Here is a 19,524-nt window from a genome sequence, read left to right as displayed (position 1 = left end):
CACTATTGATTTGGATTCCCTATTAGCAATGCAGAATGGGGATATCCTAGAGTCACAATTGCTGTTACCAAAGGATATACTGGAAGCTTCTATAGATAGAAGAAGAATGGATACTAATGACAGACTAGTCCAGCAGACAGTTAGGAAAACATCTGGAAGCCAGGCTAATTCTAATGAGATAAGACAACATAAACAATTACCTCAAAAGAGACCAGTGAGACATAACACCTCTAATAGGTCAACTAAACCCTCTTCCCTAAAGAAGTTAGCTCATCAGCCCTTTCACAATAGACTCAACAGAGGAAGGGGTATTAGGGGCAGGGGGAGAGGTTCGAGATGATAGGATGGGCGCCTCTAACCACTCAGCCACACCAGTGGGGGGTTGCCTGGCAAATCATTGGAGGGTGTGGCAGGAATTTGGAGCGGGGCAGTGGGTGGTGGATGTTCTCAGTCGGATATCTAACTCCGTTCGATGTGACCCCACCCCTGACAGAACAACCATTACCACACCTCTCCTATGCTCAGGAATCTCAGAAAGCTTTTATTCTGCAAGAGGAAGTGAAGACGTTGATGGAGAAGGGAGCTGTAGAACAATTATCGCTTCCATCAAGGGGGTTTTACAGCCGTATTTTCCTCGTCCCCAAAGCCAATTTAGACTGGAGGACATTCATAGATCTGTCAACATTGAATCTGTTTATAAGGAAAACCAGGTTCAGAATGGGCCCCCAAAGACAGTTCTAGCAGCTGTCAGGGACAAGGATTTTATGCTGACAATAGCCTTGAAGGGCCCATACTTTCAGATCCCAGTCCATCAGTCTTCCAGGAAATTTCTCTGCTTCAGTCTTGCAGAGAAAATTTTCCAATTCAGAGTCCTGTGCTTCGGATTGACAACGTTTCCCCAAGTTTTTACAAGGTTATTCACTCTCATGTCGACCTGGGCGCATGCTCAGGGGACCAGGCTAATAAGATGCCTAGATGACAGGCTGGTGATAACAAAGTCCAGAGAAAAATTACTTCGGGACAGGAATACCCTTCTGCAGTTTTGTCACATCCTAGGAATTGTGATTAAATCAGACGTCAAAGTAGGATCCCAGTAAGAGACAGGTGTATCTGGGTGTGATTATAAGCACAGTAAAAGCCAAAGCGTTCCCAGCAGACCAGAGGGTAGAGAAATGCAAACAAGTGGTGAGTGCCTTTCTGGGAAGACAAACTCAGCCAGCAAAACAGTGGCAAGTAGTCCTGGGAATTCTAAGTTCCTTGGGAGGCTACACCTTTGATCATTACAATGGAAGGTGAAGGCATTTTGGTCGCCAACGATAGAGGTGAGGAAAGACCTACTGTGGTGTGTGCAGGACAACAATCTGACAGCAAGAGTTCCCTTCAGCAACCCTCTCCAGATCTCTTGCTGTTCTCAGATGCGTCACTCGAAGGCTGGGGCGCCCTCATGGAGGAGCTGATGATTTCAGAGAAGTGGAATGGCAAGGACAGTGAACTCCATACAAACGTGCTGGAGTTAAAAGCAGCTTTTCTGGTTATTTTTTTCTAAATCTGTCAATTCCAATTTTTTTGGTCTTCACTTATAAACTCTATTATCCTAGTCTAAAAATTTAAATCTGACCAGCAATAAGCTCATGTGAGTGTTTATGCAGAAATGTGCTTTAAATGTCAGACAAACAACAAAAAGCTCTTTTACCCACAACTTCATGTCACATCCAGGGAAAATCTGTGGATATTCATTTTAATTTTCCGATAACAATCTAGTCTGTTTACCTTCCTCAGTGTACAGTGCTGACTATGCAAAATAACCTACCAGCTAGGTGACGATACTGTAACAAATTCACTAAAAAATTAGACATATCTCAACACATTTCAATCATGTACTTACCAATATCTACTAACTGAGAGCGTAGCCTCTTTTCTTTTTCTACGACTTGCAGCACAAGTTCTCTAGCACGTAAGAGACCATCAAGTGTTGCTCTTGGATCACTTACAACAGAGAGTACAAGACGGTCTAAGGAGAACATGGAAGGTTCACAGCAATCATGAAGAGCTTTGAAAGACTGGAAAGAGAAGAGTTAAATTAGTTAGACACTAGACCCAATAACATGTATCTTAAAAAAGGTAGAGGACAAGAATGCTGAGAGAAATCTTGTAAATACTTTGTATTTTGTTTCATCATAAATTGTGATAAACATCCATGAAGACTAAATTGTCGTAGTATGTACAGCAACATAACACTATAAGTGACAACACGTTTCTTTAATTCTCCAAAAAAATCAATAGTACTTCTAAGTGGCAGGTGAGATTAAAGATAAATGCACTCTGTCCTCTTGCTGCTGTTTCTTCTCAACATGATCGAATATATGTGAAACACTTTTTAACTCAGTTTATGAAAATTACAATTGCTGATTATTGATGGGCTCCGGTTTATAGATCATTCAATCAAAGCAATATGGTATGCACAATCTCAAGAAGATACTTACAGCAACAGCACGATCAAAATACTGTGGTCTTGCAAAGAATGCACTTTCTGAGATAAGGTATCCTTTACAAATACTGGAAGTAAATGCACCTGGAAAGACAACAACAAACTGCCCGGGATCTTGCACAACGCGGCACACACGGACACCTTCACGAACCAGCTCCGTAGGAGGAACCTGAAAATAAATTGCCAACATTGACACTCTACACATTGGTACAACCAGAACTAGTTTATCAACCAAGACAGGAAACAGTTTATCTATCCATCAACAGAAGAAATGTACTTAAAACCTTGTGAGTAATAATTCTGAATCCATTTCAAGTCTGTTAATCATTTTAATCATTTTGCCAGAGTACACATGGTTACCCTTATAAATAATTTGGTACTGATAAACTTTCATAAATGAAAATTCTGGCCCACAAGTCCAAAATTTAACAATAATTTCACAAATGATATCCACAATTAAAACAATTTTGGAAGCTGGCTGTAGGACATCATTCTGTGGACTACTTTCCTTTCTACAGGTCGTTTAAGGAGCAATAGATAAAAAATTGTATCTCATTTGGACTTAAAGGGGTGGTTCCTGACTCCAAATCAACCAATTATAATATTATACTTAGGATTACGTGCTTCAGGAGTTGCATTTCTGACCAGGCAAATTTGAGATTTTATAAAAAATTACTCTTCAAATTTAAGGTACAGTTTCAAACGCACAGAAATGACTTGCATTAAATTTGCATTGAGCAAAAACCAACCTACTTCCTATGGGTTATCTTACTTAAAAGGACATTATTTTACCTTTGTGAGTGGGGCAATTTCCTATCCACCATAAATTCTAATCTGAGAAACAGAACCTGACAAATGGAAATAATAATAATAATTCTTAATCTATAACTGAAAAAGTAATTTTGTGGACCCTGTTGAAAAATGCACATTACAATAATCATTTAGTCTATTAAAATGATCTTAAAATCTTACTTAAACACATAAGGCGTTTACATAAAAAAAGTTTACAGTGGATGCTTAAGCAAATATTTTTGAAAACTAACTAACAACAATTTTAATTTCAATGACTTCAGCAATATTGTTAAACATACACCTACTTAACCCTTTTTAATAAACGCCAACTGGACGTATTTTACGTCGACATACAAAAGTTTTTTTTTTAAATTTGCGGAAAAAATACTTTTAGGCTACCAGCCGAAAACTCTTGAATCACGCGCCTTGGGGGATGCTGGGAGTTCACGGATCAAGGTGTTGCTTTGTTTACAATCGTTACGCAGGCATGCAAGCGCGAATTTCTTTCTTGCCGCACTAAAAAGTATCTGTGACACATCTCGGAAATTATTTCGTCACTTTGACATAATTTTTTTTACCATTTTAAATTAGCCGTTACATAGAGTATTATATATGAAAATGTGCGCATTTTTATGTAGAATACAACAAAAAAATATCATGATTATAGCTTTTATCAGTTTTGAGATATTTTCATATAAATAACGATAAGTGCCAAAATTTCAACCTCGGTCAACTTTGACTCTACTGAAATGGTCGAAAACGCAATTGTAAGCTAAAACGCTTATAGTTTAGTAATATTCAATTATTTACCTTCATTTTGCAACAAATTGGAAGTCTCTAGCACAATATTTCGATTTATGGTGAATTTATGAAAAAAAATAACTCTTCCGAAAAAATCATACGTGCCATTGTGGTAATGTTTGCACCATTTTACATTAGCCGTTACATAAAGTTTTATATTTGAAAATGTGTGCAATTTCCTGTAAAATACAAAAAAAATAATTGAAGGTTGTAGCTTTTCTAATTTTTGAAATATTTGCATATAAATCACGATAAATAGAAAAAAACCACGTTCAGTCAACTTTGACTCTACCGAAGAAAATGGTCAAAAAACGCAATTGTAAGCTAAAACTCTTACAGTCTAGTAATATTCAGTCATTATCTTCATCTTGAAACAAATTTGAAGTCTCTAGCACAATATTTAGATTCATGGTCAATTTAAAAATAAAACTTTCCTTCCCTCCGCACGCGGATTCTCCGCCACAAATCTCTGAAACGCGTACGTCCCATTCTCGGAATATTTGCTCCATTTCATATTAGGCATTTCATAGAGTTTTACATATGAAAATGTGCGCAATTTCACGTAGAATATAACGAAAAATATTTAAAGGTTGAAGCTTTTCTAATTTCCAAAATAATTGCATATAAAAAAAAAATATAAAAAAATTCGACATTCGGTCAACTTTAACTCGTCAGATATGGTCGAAAACTGCAATTGTAAGCTAATACTCTTACAGTATAGTAATATTCAATCATTTGTCTTCATTTTGAAAGAAATTGGAAATCTCTAGGACAATATTTAGATTTATGGTGAATTTTTGAAAAAAATATTTGTTTACGTCCGCGCGTTACGAATTCATGCATTATTTTGTGATAATATTTTCTCTGTGTTGCTTTTATCGTTTTACAATGTGTTATATACCAAAATGATTGCAATTTAGCGTCCATTACAAAAAAAAAAATTAACTTGTTACCTTTAAACCGTTTTGCGCATAGTGCGATTTGAATACAATATATATGAAATTTTGTTTTCGCGCTATCATATATCGCATTATTTATATATGATAATGATAATTTTTTTCATTTCTGATGGTTGCATAGTAAACTTCAGGCAATGACAAAAAAAGGAGCCAAAAATGAACTCTTAATCTTGAAAACTAAGCGCGCTGTGTTTTTTTGAAAAAAAATATTTTTTCCGCTTCCGCGCTCACTCTGAGACCGCCTCGGCACACGGAAGATGATTTTTAATATACCCCTTCGGCGTTTAAGGGTTAATACCATTCACATCCAAAGGTAAGGTGTTATCATTCAGAAATGTCTCATTTACTATACTTCCCAATGACAAACACCTGGTAAAACTGGAAGACTAAATGGAAACATATTTAACAATTCCGTAAATAAGACACTCCTATTAGAAGCACCTTCTTATTGAACTTCCACGTCCATACAAGTGAAGGAAAACTTTATGGAATATATTTCAAAATAAACAACCTACCATGGCAGTATCAGAAGGGAGCCATATAGCAGAATCTTTAACGAAGTCTGGAACAATTTTCTTGAGAGCTGCACAGAGCTTCTCCTCTTGATTAGCAGCAACACCATACCTTTAAAAAATAAGCAATCTTATTAAAACTTAACAAAATTCAAAACACATTAAAGTTCATTAAACCTTAACATTAATGGAATGCTGCACGACTGCTGAAAACCAACTTCCAAATCTGCTTTTAACAGGGATTCAATACTCGCAATTAGTACTAACTTTCTGGCATACTACTTGGAACATTTGAAATTGCAAGATAGCTCTGTTGAAGGACACAAGAGGTTTTTTTTCTGCGAACCCTCATGCGTGTAACTTCTGACTGTTATGTTATTACACTTCATTGATTTTTTTAATTAATCCTAATTTCATTTTGTACTTATCATTCACATCGATTGGTGTGTGTCAGTGTTTGCTTGGAAATAGCCATGTGCCCTTTAACTTAAGAAAAAACATTGGCAATGATCCAAGTCACAGGAATGCCAGTTTACCTTGAGTGACCAATCAATTTGTCAACTAAAAGACAAAATTATCCTTTGGTCATGGAATCATTTGAAAGACGTAATGTAGTATTTTATTCAATAATTTTTTTCTCATGTAATTTACTTAAATTTTTCATATAAATCATCTATGCTTACTGAAGATTTAAAAAATGAGGGAATAATCATCACTTGTAAGCATCTACGGATTTCTTAATTTTTGTCCTTGTAACTGGTAGTCAGCATATTAGTACATCTTCTGTACCTAGTTGCATCACAGCCATTTAACCAAATTTTGTTACGGTATTTACTGAACTAGGATCATGACATCAATTGCATTATTGCATTCCATTGTATTCTTTGTCGTCCCATCTGCTACCAGTACCTTACTTAATTTACAGTGTATCTGCAATGTCAAAAATTTAAGAGTTTCCATAATTAATTCCATACATTCTTCACAGATTTTACTTAAAAGGAAACATATCCTGGAACATTGCAACTTACGTACCAGATTTTGGATGCTCCTGTATGTAGATACTCAATCCAAGGTAAACCATGTGGATCTCGGTACCAACAAACAGTGGAAAACAGCATCCCCACATGCAAAGTTGGGGCAGTTACACCTAAAAAACACAAAAAATATAATTAGTGCATGACATGTATACTACACCCATTAATAATTATTGATTACAGTCAACCACACATATTTGCCTTCTCAAGATTCGTGGATTTTTCTTTGGACCACATCTACCCATTATTCGTGGGGGATTCACCTATTCACAGTTTTTTCTGATGATAAGTAGTCGCTAATTAGTGTATTTTGTTATTTTCAAGATTACACCTTTAATGCTGATTGGATGTATTAAACGTAGATAAAAAATTGTCTGTCGGGTGCTGATTGGATGTATGGTACGTCGATATAAAAGTTTTTTTTTTTAAATTCGCGGAAAAATAGTTATAGGCCTACTAGGCAAAAACTTTTGAATTACCCGCCTTGGGGGATGCTGGGAGCTCACGGATCAAGACGTTGTTTATGTTACAATCGTTACGCAGGTGGGCAAGCGCGATTTTCTTTCTTCTCGCACTAAAAAGTATCAGCGACACATCTCAGAAATAATTTTGTAACTGACATAATTTTTGCACCATTTTATATTAGCTATTACATGGAGTATTATATGTGACAATGTACACAATTTTATGTAGAATACAACAAAAAACAACTCATGGTTGTAGCTTTTATCAGTTCTGAAATATTTTCATATTAATTACAATAAGTGCCAAAATTTCAACCTCCAGTCAACTTTGACTCTACCGAAATGGTAGAAAAATGCAATTGTAAGCTAAAAACTCTTATATTATAGTAATATTCAATCATTTATCTTTATTTTGCAACAAATTGGAAGTCTCTAGCACAATATTTTGATTTATGGTGAATTTAAGAAAAGAAAAAAAAAAAAAACTTTCCTTAAGTCCGAAAAAAAATCATAAATTTTTTCGTCCGATTGTCGTAATGTTTGCACCTTTTCAAATTAGCCGTTTTACATAAAGTTTGATCTATGAAAATGTGCGCAATTTCATGTAGAATACAACAAAAAAACAACCAATGGTTGTTACTTTTACCAGTTTTGAAATATTTTCATATAAATAAAGATAAGTACCAAAATTTCAACTTTTGGTCAACTTTGACTCAACCGAAATGGTAAAAAAAATGCAATTATAAGCTAAAACTATTACATTTTAGTAATATTCAATCAATTGCCTTTATTTTGCAACAAATTGGAAGTCTCTAGCACAATGTTTTGATTTATGGTGAATTTATGAAATAAACTTTTTCCTTACGTCACGCGCGGTAACTCTACCGAAAAAATCATAATTTTTTTTTGTCTGATTGTCGTAATGTTTGGACCATTTTAACCATTAAACACCGAAGCGGTATTTTAAAAATCGTCTACCGTATGCTGGCGGCGTTCGCGAGTAAGCGTCGAAGCGGAAATTTTTTTTTTCTTCAAAAACTCACAGCACGCTTAGTTTGCAAGATTAAAGAGTTCATTTTGGCTCCTTTTTTTGTCATTGCCTAAAGTTTAGTATGCAACCATCAGAAATGAAAAAAATATCATTATCATATATAAATATTGGGAATTATGACAGCACAAAAAAAAAAATTTTCATATCTAATTGTATACAAATCCCGCTGTGAGCAAAACGGTTGAAGCTAACGAGTTAATTTTTTTCGTTGTATTGTACACTAAATTGTGATCATTTTGGTATATAACACATTGTAAAACGATCAAGGCAACACAGAGAAAATATTATTACAAAATGATGAATGAATTTGTAACGCGCGGACGTAAAAAAAAGTTGTTTCAAAATTTCACCATAAATCGAAAATATTTTGCTAGAGATTTCCCGTTTGTTGAAAAATGAAGGTAATTGATTGAGTATTACTAGACTGTAAGTGTTGTAGCTTACAATTGCAGTTTTTGACCATTTCGGTCGAGTTAAATTTGACCGAAGGAAGTGTTTTTTTTCTATTTATCGTTACGTAAGGAAAAAGTTTATTTCATAAATTCACCATATATCGAAATATTGTGCTAGAGACTTTCAATTTGTTGGAAAATAAAGGTAAATGATTGAATATTACTAGAATGTAATAGTTTTAGCTTACAATTGTTGTAGCTTACAATTGCGTTTTTTTACCATTCCGGTCGCGTCAAAGTTGACCCAAGGTTGAAATTTTGGCACATCGTTATTTATATGAAAATATTTCAAAACTGATAAAAGCTACAATCATGGGTTGTTTTTAACTGTATTCTACATGAAATTGTGCACATTTCCATATATAAAAACTTTATGTAACGGCTAATTTAAAATGGTGCAAACATTACGACAATCAGACAAAAAAAAATTCAGATTTTTTCGGAAGAGTTACCGCACGGACGTAAGGAAAAAAGTTTTTCATAAATTCACCATAAATCAAAATATTGTGCTAGAGACTTCCAATTTTTTGCAAAATGAAGGTAAAGGATTGAATATTACTAGAATATAAGAGTTTTAGCTTACAATTGCGTTTTTCTACAATTTCGGTAGAGTCAAAGTTGACAGGAGGTTGAAATTTTGGCACTTATCGTTATTTATATGAAAATATTTCAGAACTGATAAAAGCTACAACCATGAGTTGTTTTTTTGTTGTATTCTACATGAAATTGCGCACATTTTCACATATAATGCTCCCTGTAAATGGTGCAAAAATTATGTGAAAGTGATGAAATAATTTCTGAGATGTGTCGCTGATACTTTTTAGTGCAAGAAAGAAATTCGCGCTTGCGCGCCTGGGTAATGATTGTAAACAAAACAACGCCTTGATCTGTGACCTCCCAGCATCCCCAAGGCGTATGATTTCAAAAGTTTTTGCCTAGTAGGCCTATAACTATTTTTCCGCAAATTTTTTAAAAAACTTTACTTTTTTATACGACGTACCATACGTCCAATCGGCACCCAACAGACAATTATATAACGTTTAATACGTCCAATCGGCGTTTTAAATGTTAAATAGCCGTTACATAAAGTTGTTTTATATGATCAAAATGTGCGCAATTTCATGTAGAATACATCAAAAAACAACCCATGGTTGTAGCTTTTATCAGTTTTGAAATATTTTTCATATAAACGATATAGAAAAAAATTCATCCTTCGGTCAACATTTAACTACCGAAATGGTCGAAAACTGCAATTGTAAGCTACAACACTTACAGTCTAGTAATATTCAATCAATTACCTTCCTTTTGCAACAAACGGGAAGTCTCTAGCACAATATTACGATTCATGGTGAATTTTTGAAGACAGCTTTTTATTACGTGAGCGCGTTACGAATTCATGCATCATTTTGTGATATATTTTCTCTGTGTTGCCTTGATCATTTTACAATGTGTTATATACCAAAATTATCATAATTTAGTGTACAATACAGCGAAAAAAATTGACTCGGTAGCTTTAACCGTTTGGCTCACAGCGCGATTTGTATACAATTATATATGATTTTTTTTTTTTGCGCTGTCATATATCCCAATATTATATATGATAATGATATTTTTTTTTCATTTCTGATGTTGCATACTAAACTTCAGGCAATGACAAAATAAGGAGCCAAAAATGAACTCTTTAATCTTGAAAACTAAGCGTGCTGTGATTTTTGAAAAAAAAAAAAAACATTTTTTCCACTTCGGCGCTCACTCGCGAACGCTACCGGCATACAGGAGACGATTTTTAAAATATCGCTTTGGCGTTTAAGGGTTAAATACATATCTACAATACAAAACTGACTAATTTTCCAAATATTAATACTACAGGCAGTCCCCGTGTTACGACGGGGGTTCCGTCCTTGAGAACCGCATCGTAAGCCGAAAATCATCGTAAGCCTGAAACATCGTCAAAAATCCTAAGAAAACCTTACTTCTTTTCTTTGGGTGGATTGAAAACTATGTAAACTGCATTCTTATTGCATTTTTCATAAAAAAAAAAAAACCTTCAAATATTGATTATTTTGCATTTTTAGTGTCATATTTCATCTACCAGATCAGTGTTGTAGGTGTTGTAACCCTGGAAATAATGTCTGATGAATATAATTGAGAAGTGCCTTAACCTTCTCGAACGTCGTAAGCCGAACCCGTCATAACCCGGGGACTGCCTGTATTGATTAATACTGTATTGGCAAGTTTCTGTATTAATTAATACTGTATTGGTAAGCTTAATAAATTTAAATATTTATAATAAAAATAAAAATTCTCTCTCTATCTCTTACAGAGATGCATATTTTTTGTACGATAAATATATTATTTACTAATTTTCAAATATAATATTGAATGTAAACAGCAATAATATCAATTCATTAAGGGAGTCGGCCGGCTAATGCCATCTTTTAAGGACAGGACTTTGATATTCATACCACTTAATAAGGTGACTTGGGACATCTCCAAACCGCATATGATTTTCGCCTCTGACCTTCGGTTTTGTGACGCCAGGGCGATTTACCCGAAAATAACCATTTTTCAAATTCTATCTCCTCCCTTGATATTTAATATTAAGACCTGGGATTACTACCATATATAGACCTGATGTAGACCTCAATCGATGGGGAGTTTTTTTTTTCTAAAAGTAATTTTTTTGCTAGATATGAATTTTTCAAAATGGTAAAAAAAAGGGATTTTGACGTAAGGAAAAATCTATTTCTGGGCGATTGGTTCGTGTCGCCAGCGAAATATCCTTTAATCCATTATTTCTAAGGTAAATGTACTAACACATACCAGAGAATAAATAAAATAAAGAAAAGGTCAGTACAACTGACTTCGCTCACCTCCAAGATGGGTGTCGGTATGAACACTATGGCGAGTGAGACCACTACCACGAACCACTTGCCAATAGAAATCTCCCACTACAAAATCCCCACAAGAGGGGAGCCGACCCACAGAGTGGGCAGCAACTACTACTACTCCATCATAGCTGCCGACTGCTGCGCCTCTGGTGGCCATCCTGAAGTTAGCAGACAATCTTGAGCGATGGGATGGGCAGGGCGGGATTTCGCTGGCGACACGAACCAATCGCCCAGAAATAGATTTTTCCTTACGTCAAAATCCCTTTTCTGGGCTCAGTTCGTGTCGCTGCGCGAAATCGTACCAGAGAAATAGCACAAGATTGTAAAGAATAAAATCAAATAGACAAAAGGGGTCTCAATAAAAGAAAACATAAAATAAAGAAATATAATTGCTAATAGATATACATATACACAATGATACAAAAATAGAAATATTACTTAAATTTAACTTAATGCTAATAATATTTCTTAAATTTAACTTAAATTTAACATATATACAGGGCTTACATGGAATATATGTTGAAATCAGTATCTGTGTATAGATATTATGTACAAAGAACTTAAAGCAATTATAACAATAAATTAAATAGAACAAACTTCAATAATAACATAAAAAAGGGGAATGTATATGACTTAATCTACAAAACCCGTAACCATTGTACATACGATGTGTCCCCTAGCATAAAAATAAGGGGATCACATCAAAGAGATCATTATATACAATCAATTGTGAGTGACCCTAGCAAAAAAATAAGGGGCACCCACTATACCATCACAAGAGCAGCTAAGACTCAAGGTAAACGTAGATGAACATGGCAGGTATAGACGAACTGTTGGGTGAGATAGGTAGAAAGGAAGACTGGATCTTCTACTAAACAAAGATTAAGTCAGAAGTCGGGGGAAAACTATGTTACCCGCCGCAACTGCTGAAAATTTCAGAGCTTCCAAGGACTTTTAAGTAATGACGCTTAAAATACTGTCGGCGATTTCCAACCAGTATATTTTTTTCAACTCATCGAAATTCATATGTTGGAAATAGTTAATTGAGGTGGACTACTGCCCTGACATCATGTGCTTTAGGGAAGGAGTCAGGATTGGCTTGCTTAATAAAGTACAGGATCTGCTGCCTGATGCCTTTAATAGATAAAGTACCACCTTTTTCTCTCTTAAAGAGAGGACCCGATGAGGATGAGGAGGTCCTGGACAGAAAGGCTCGTAAGGTCGATACTGGGCAAAGAGAAATATCTTGTGGAAGGGGTACAACCTTCCATGGTTCCCACCTCATCAAAGGATCTTCATTCTTTGCTATAAAACTACGTTCCGGAGAAGTAGCACTTCCCCTGTGGAAGAAATTCAACATGATCCGGATCCCTGGATAATGCCGACAGTTCTGAAATTCTAGCTCCTGAAGCCAAGCTTAATAAAAATAGAGTTTTTCTTAAGAGCATTATAAATGAACATGTGTCATTATCAGTTTCTGAAGCCAGCTTTAGAACATCATTTAAGAACCATGATACTGACGTAGGCCTTACAGAAGGTCTAAGTCTAGCACAAGCCTTGGGAATAGACGAGAAGTAAGAGTCTGTCAAGTCTATGCTGAAACCAAATTGAAAAATCTTTTTCAAGGCTGACTTGTTTGTCGTAATAGTGCTAGCTGCTAAGCCTTTTTCAAATAAAGATCTGAAAAAGGATATAGCTGAATTGATTGTCATGATTCTAATATCTGATTCTCTCAGGAAGGTTGCTAACTTTTGACTGCAGCATCATACTGTCTCAAAGTTGAATCTCTTTTATCAGATTCCAAGAAGAGAATATTTTGAGGATCAATATTCGCATCTCTTTTAGCCGCAAACTTCATGAAGTCCATAAAGTTAGGGTTTTGAGAATTCCTGAGGAAGCGAACACAGTCTTCGTTTGTACTGACTGGGAGAGCCTGGGATTGGGAATTCGAAGAGGACGAAGACCAGTTCTAGAATGAGAGGGTACCAATTGCTCTTCGGCCAGTCTGGGGCTACTAGAGCCACTTGACCCTTGAACGTCCTGAGTTTGTTCAGCACCTTCAGGAGAAGATTCACTGGAGGGAAGACATAAATCTTCTCCCAGTTGTTCCAGTCTAGGGCCAGGGCGTCCGTGGCATAGGCCAGAGGGTCCAGGTTGGGGGCCACATAACATGGGAGTTTGTGGTTCGCTTGGGATGCGAAGAGATCCACTTGCAGACCTGGAACTCTCTGAAGAATCCACTGGAACGAACTGTTGTCCAGTGACCATTCCGATTCCAGAGGAACTGATCGGGATAGAGCATCTGCTATGACGTTTCTCACTCCTGCTATATGGGTGGAGGAGAGGTGCCAACTGAACTTGTCCGCCAGGGAGAAGATGGCTACCATGACATGATTTAGATGACGTGATTTGGAGCCTCCCCTGTTTATACAATGGACTACCACTGCGCTGTCTAAGACTAGCTTTATGTGGGAGTTCTTTGGCGGACGTAACCTTTTTAGAGTCAAGAACACCGCCATTGCTTCCAGTACGTTTATGTGAAGCTGACGGAACTGGGGTGACCAAGTTCCTTGAACCTTCTTGAACTGAGAATATCCTCCCCAACCGCTTAACGAAGCGTCTGTGTGGATGGTAATCCCGGAGGAGGAAACTGAAGGGGTACTGATATTGACAAGTTCTTGACTTTTGCCCAAGGGCGTAGACGATTCCGTAGAATCTGAGGGACTGAGGATAATTTGTCCCTGGACCTGACATTTGCTCGTGAGCGCCAGATTCTGGTTAGGTCTTTCAGTTTGGCTTTCATCACAAGATGTTTGTCACTGATGCAAACGGAGTGACCCCAGAATCCTTTCCTGGGTTCTCCTTGAAGCGAGTTTGTGTCTTAGAAATTGCTTTACTGACTTCGCTATTTCTTTCCTCTTGGCTGATGGAATCGACAGATGTATGGGAGGGGATAGATTCCATTGAATGCCCAGCCACTGAAAGTTTTGATTCCGGAGTGAGTCTTGATTTGGTCCTGTTTATCTTGAAGCCTAGATATTCCAGGAACGGATTGCTTTCAGTGTTGCTTTGTGACATTCCTCGACTGTTGGAGCCCAAATTAGCCAATCGTCGAGATACGCTACTATCATAATCCCTTGCGATCTTAGTTGTTGGACGACTACTTCTGCCAACTTCGTGAACACCCTGGGTGCTACGTTGAGACCGAAGGGAACTACCTTGAAGGAGAATGCCTGATCTCCTATCTTGAAGCCCAGATACGGGCGAAAGTGTCTTGCAATAGGGATATGATAGTATGCGTCTGTAAGATCGATAGAGGTGGTGACGGCCCCACGGGGAAGCAAGGTCCGCACCTGCGAGATGGTGAGCATCTTGAACTTGTCGCAGCGAATGGCCAAGTTTAAACGGGACAAGTCTAAGATTACCCTTCTTTTTTGTGAGCCTTTCTTTGGAACGCTGAACAAGCGCCCTTGAAACTTTAATTTGTTGACTCTCGCTATTGCCCTCCTTTCTGAAGGAGGTCCTCCGCATACTCCGTCAATTCTTTGGATGGAAGTTGGCGGAAAGGTCTGGGCTGGGGGCGGATTTGCCACCCAAGACCAACCAGGCCTTTTGACACAATGCTTGTGCCCATTTGCTGAATCCCCACCGGTGGCGGGAAGAGAAAACAGCCTCCCTCCTACCTGGAAGTCCTCATTGATGTTGGTAGCCTCCACGGCCTCCCCTGAAGTGTTTTCCTCTATTAAGGGACCCTCCCGATCCTCTCTGACGAAAGGATCGCTTACCTCTGCCTCCCTTACCCGAGCGGTCATACTTCTGAAAGGCCTGGCCTTCGAACACTTGGTTGAAGGCTGGGGAGACAGCGTAAGAGGTGGAAGGTTGAGGCTGGGGGGAAATCACATAAATAGGCTGTGATTGGGCCTTGGAGGTAGAGGGTTGGGCTGCCTGCACCAACGGAACAGCCGAAACAGGCTGGGCAAACCGTTGCTGTTTCTTTTGGTAAGGCTGGAAACGTCTGGGTTTCTTCTGAGCCTTACCCCTGACAGCTTGATCTTGGCGTCTCTTTGCAGTGAGACCCCAACGATCCTTAAGGCTTTGGTTAAGCCTCGTAGCCTCTGCCTGGACCTCCTTTACCATTGCATCTGGGAAGAGGTCTGCTCCCCAAGATGTTTGATGAAAGCAACTTATTCGGTTCATGCCGAATAGTTGCTTCTTGGAGGACATGCTTCCGACAGTTTGTTCTGGCTGTGGCGAACTCGAACATGTCAGACTGCACCGTTTGAGTCAGTGACTTGGTGATTAGCTTGAACAGTGGCTCGGAACCATAAGAAAATGGTAGCCACCTCAGTCATGGCCATGGTGGTGAGAGACCTGGCCAGCCTAGACTTGGCATCGAATTCTGCCTGAATGAGGCTATCTGGGAGTCTAGGCAGCTTCTCACCAAACTGCTCCATAGCACAGTCGGTTTGAGTTTGCCCGCAGAAAAAAGTGTTGGGCAGGTCTTCCCACAATTCTCCGGTTGAGGGAAGTAAAGGAGATGTAGGGTCCGCTTCCTTTAGCTGCGGTAACGAGTCCCCCTTTTGGGCCGCTGGAATAGTGACCGTAGCAATCTTTGTAAGGAAAGGAAGCGGAGTACCCTCTTCCATTGTGAAGATTGTGAATGGACTCTTAAAAGGCTGTATTTTAGTGTTTGAACAATCCATGTCCTCTAAGCACCTGAGCCATTCTCTTTGAGCCTGGTCACGTGAATAGAGGACTGTCTCTTTAAGGACCTTATCATCTCGCGTCATGGCAGCGGCGGTGAGCCTGGCGTAGCCGATGAAACGGCGGTTGGAGATCTTCCGGGTAGAACTCGAAGTCCTCAATCCTTCGAGTTCCACACTCCGGGATAGAAATAAGCCCGTCTTGGAAGGGGGCGTATGACGCCACTCTCCAGGGATTGTTCATGCTGAACGGAGGCAGAGAGTCATATGGTGGCAACTGAGCTATCCCTGTGCCGAAAGGTGGGGAGTAGCTAGCGGAGCTTGGCTTAGTCCGGCGATAATGTTATCCTGGGAGTTGATCCTATCAGACAACCGGGAGAACATCTGTTCCATACTGTTCTTGAGAGACCCAAACCAGATCCCCCATGTGTTGCAACAGGCCAGCATTGGGATCCAAAGCCGGAGCTGCTGCGGAGGTGGACGGGGTGGGTAGCTCTGAACAGGAACCAAAAAAGGAAGTGGAAGAAACGGTTGACTCCGCTGGAGTGTGTGATCTCTCCTTGGAGGATCTACTCCTTGAGGATTTGGAGCCGGACCCAGAAGCTCTAGACCTCTCTGCTCCGGGGTTTGTAGCCGGAGACTTGCGAGATGTTGACGCCGACGACGTCTTACTCAAGGTTTTAACCACCGTTTGTCCTTTGACCTTAGGTCTAACAGAAGCATCAGGAGAAGTATAAAGTTCGGCTCCTGTAAAGCCTTGGAAGGAAGCTGGAGAGTTTACAGGAGTAGAAGATCCAGTGGCGCCCAAGGGAAGCCCTTGAGCGTCCAACGTACTCACCTCGACCAACAGGTCGTCAACACCTACCATCGGTTCAATGTTTAAGTCCAGTGTCGCGACTTCCGACGAGATGTCTTGGCCTGGATCAGTCAACGAAGCGGCGAGCTGCTGCTGAATTAGCGCAATAGTCGGGGCCGCCTCTGCTGGGTCGACGTAGCCCGTTGACTTGCCGCCGGGGAAGATCAGGACCGCCAACCTCTTTTCAAGTATGTAGGGCTGACCCTTGGCGGCGTTCTTCCCAAAACCACCGACCCAGGCCCGCAGGGTTGCCAGTGCGGTGTCTCTAACAGCCGGAGCCTGGAAGAGAGGGTATTTGTTAGTATTTTAAGATTAAACTTAAAATTAAAGCTTAAGTAAAAGGTTAACTTAAAATTATAGGGGATGCGAGATCCCATATAAACTTAGCTTAAGTTTAAGATAAGATTAAAATTAAACTTAAGAACTATACACTTGTAGGGATTGGCTAACGGAGTTGGAAATACTTACCCCGTCTAAGAGCTGGCTCACCAGATCATAGCAAATTGTGCAGGTCTCGTGAAACCAGACTTGGAGGTTCCCGTGCGGAGTCGTGCATGGAGCATGGGGACCGGCAGACTTCATGCCCACAGGGGTCCTGGAGCATGGCATTGCATCCCGGATGCTCACAGTTGGTGGTCTGTAAGTGAAAAGACACATGAGCATCCTAAAAGATATCACTTACAGGCTAAAGGTTAAAAGAATTTTGGGCATAACCCCTCCCTTACCGCCTGAATAGGCTATAACCACGGAGAGATCCGGTGTGAGCATGCAATGGAGGGAAGGTTTAATGTAGCTTAAATTAAACTTAATATAGTTTAAATTAAATACTAATCTTAAACCTATAAACATGGGACGTACCGGACTAAGTCCGGTGCGTGGCGGAGCGTGTCGCGATATCAGCGCGACGGAGTGGTTAGTAGAGACCAACTGTATGCCGCAGTCCGCCCGTCAGGGTGAACTAGCACCTTTCCACGTGGATGCCGGAGCTCCGGTAGATAAAGAGCCCCAGTAAGGTGGGAAAGGGCGAGAGGGCAAACAGACTCGCGCTAGCAACGGAGCGACGGAGTAACGACGGAGGGGGGGAAAGGCCAGTCCCCCCCCCCTTAGCCATCCGAACGTACCGAGAAGCGGAGAGGTCGAGTCCAGTCTGGGTCTGTCCCGTCCCCCTACTCCCTCCGCCTAGGGGGAGAGGGAGGCAGGCTCGGGTATGTGGAGCGAGCGTGGGCAGACCAACCCTCCCCCCGGCCCTATGGAAGAGCGGGAGGAGGGAAAGATGACTGGACAGGCGTCTGGCTGCTCCGTGATCACGTAGTGACCACGGAGCGGTAACAAGAGATACAATGAAACAATAAAGCCTAGGATACACAACCGACTGATCAGAGAGATGCTATAGAGAAGCAACCGAACTGAAGAGCGGAAGCATATGGGACCAATAGGACATAACCTAGGCTAGGTAAAGCCAGACGCCGTACACTAACGTAAACATAATACATAATACATAATTAAACAAAATCACTAAACGTAAAGAAAGAAAATAAAACAGTAGGAGAAAAAATCCAGGAGTGTACGACTAACCCGAAAGAAAGTCTACCACTCAAAGCTAGCCGGGGCCGATACTAAGAGCTGTGGCTAGGGTCTGGATGGAAGATGCCTACGCAAGGTGAAAAAGACATGCATGCATGACATAAACCCCGTAGGCTGTACCCTTAATATAAATAGGATAACTAATAACAGAGCGTAATAAAGTAAGGGAAGGTTCTGGGTATGGAAGACCAAGAACGAACCCGCCACGAGGCAGAACCATGCTGCCATGCTTCCGACCTAGAGCTCGTATTTATACCTAAAAAACGGCAAATACTGACTCAAGGCCGGAAAAAACCAAATAGCAATAAACACTGATTACTTAACTTAGCTGCTGCAATGGCTGTACGCTCCATGATGAATAAATCCAGTAAAAAAGGGCACAAAAACACAGAGCAAAAAAGGGCACGTGAATACGTAGTGCGCTAACTGAAAAAGGATGGCCACCAGAGGCGCAGCAGTCGGCAGCATGGGATGGAGTAGTAGTAGTTGCTGCCCACTCTGTGGGTCGGCTCCCCTCTTGTGGGGATTTTGTAGTGGGAGATTTCTATTGGCAAGTGGTTCGTGGTAGTGGTCTCACTCGCCATAGTGTTCATACCGACACCCTCTTGGAGGGTGAGCGAGTCAGTTGTACTGACCTTTTCTTTATTTTATTTATTCTCTGGTATGTGTTAGTACATTTACCTTAGAAATAATGGATTAAAGGATATTTCGCGCAGCGACACGAACTGAGCCCAGAAATAAACCCTATAAATCACGAGAAAAAAATTTATATAAAAAGAAGACAAAACAAAAATTGGAAAAAAGGGCTCTATTTGATTGTTCTATAATGTCTTTCTGAGTTATATACCAAATTCCAATGTTATAGCTTTAAAACTAAGTGAGAAGATAGATTTTGAAGGTCAATAAGTAGTTTTGAGATACGGGTGTTCAAAGTTTT

The 19,524-nt window shown here is 39.6% G+C and overlaps 1 protein-coding gene across 1 annotated transcript in view; it reads right to left on the bottom strand.

Moving 5' to 3' along the window:
• The window catches only part of LOC135222041 (protein Jumonji-like), a 30,065-nt gene extending 23,366 nt beyond the window's left edge, over positions 1-6,699 (bottom strand). Inside the window, exons 1-4 of the mRNA XM_064260176.1 lie at positions 6,585-6,699; positions 5,556-5,664; positions 2,484-2,657; positions 1,886-2,060 (exon numbers count right to left, since the gene is read on the bottom strand). Coding sequence (XP_064116246.1) covers positions 1,886-2,060; positions 2,484-2,657; positions 5,556-5,664; positions 6,585-6,670 — 544 coding nt within the window. The 5' untranslated portion in view covers positions 6,671-6,699. The remainder of the gene's footprint in view (positions 1-1,885; positions 2,061-2,483; positions 2,658-5,555; positions 5,665-6,584) is intronic.
• Between the last annotated feature and the right edge of the window lie 12,825 nt (positions 6,700-19,524).

Source organism: Macrobrachium nipponense, chromosome 3 (genome assembly GCF_015104395.2).
Source record: "Macrobrachium nipponense isolate FS-2020 chromosome 3, ASM1510439v2, whole genome shotgun sequence".
Lineage (NCBI taxonomy): Eukaryota > Metazoa > Arthropoda > Malacostraca > Decapoda > Palaemonidae > Macrobrachium > Macrobrachium nipponense.
The sequence above is the reverse complement of the archived record's forward strand: the minus strand, read 5'-3'. Positions and strand labels throughout refer to the sequence as shown.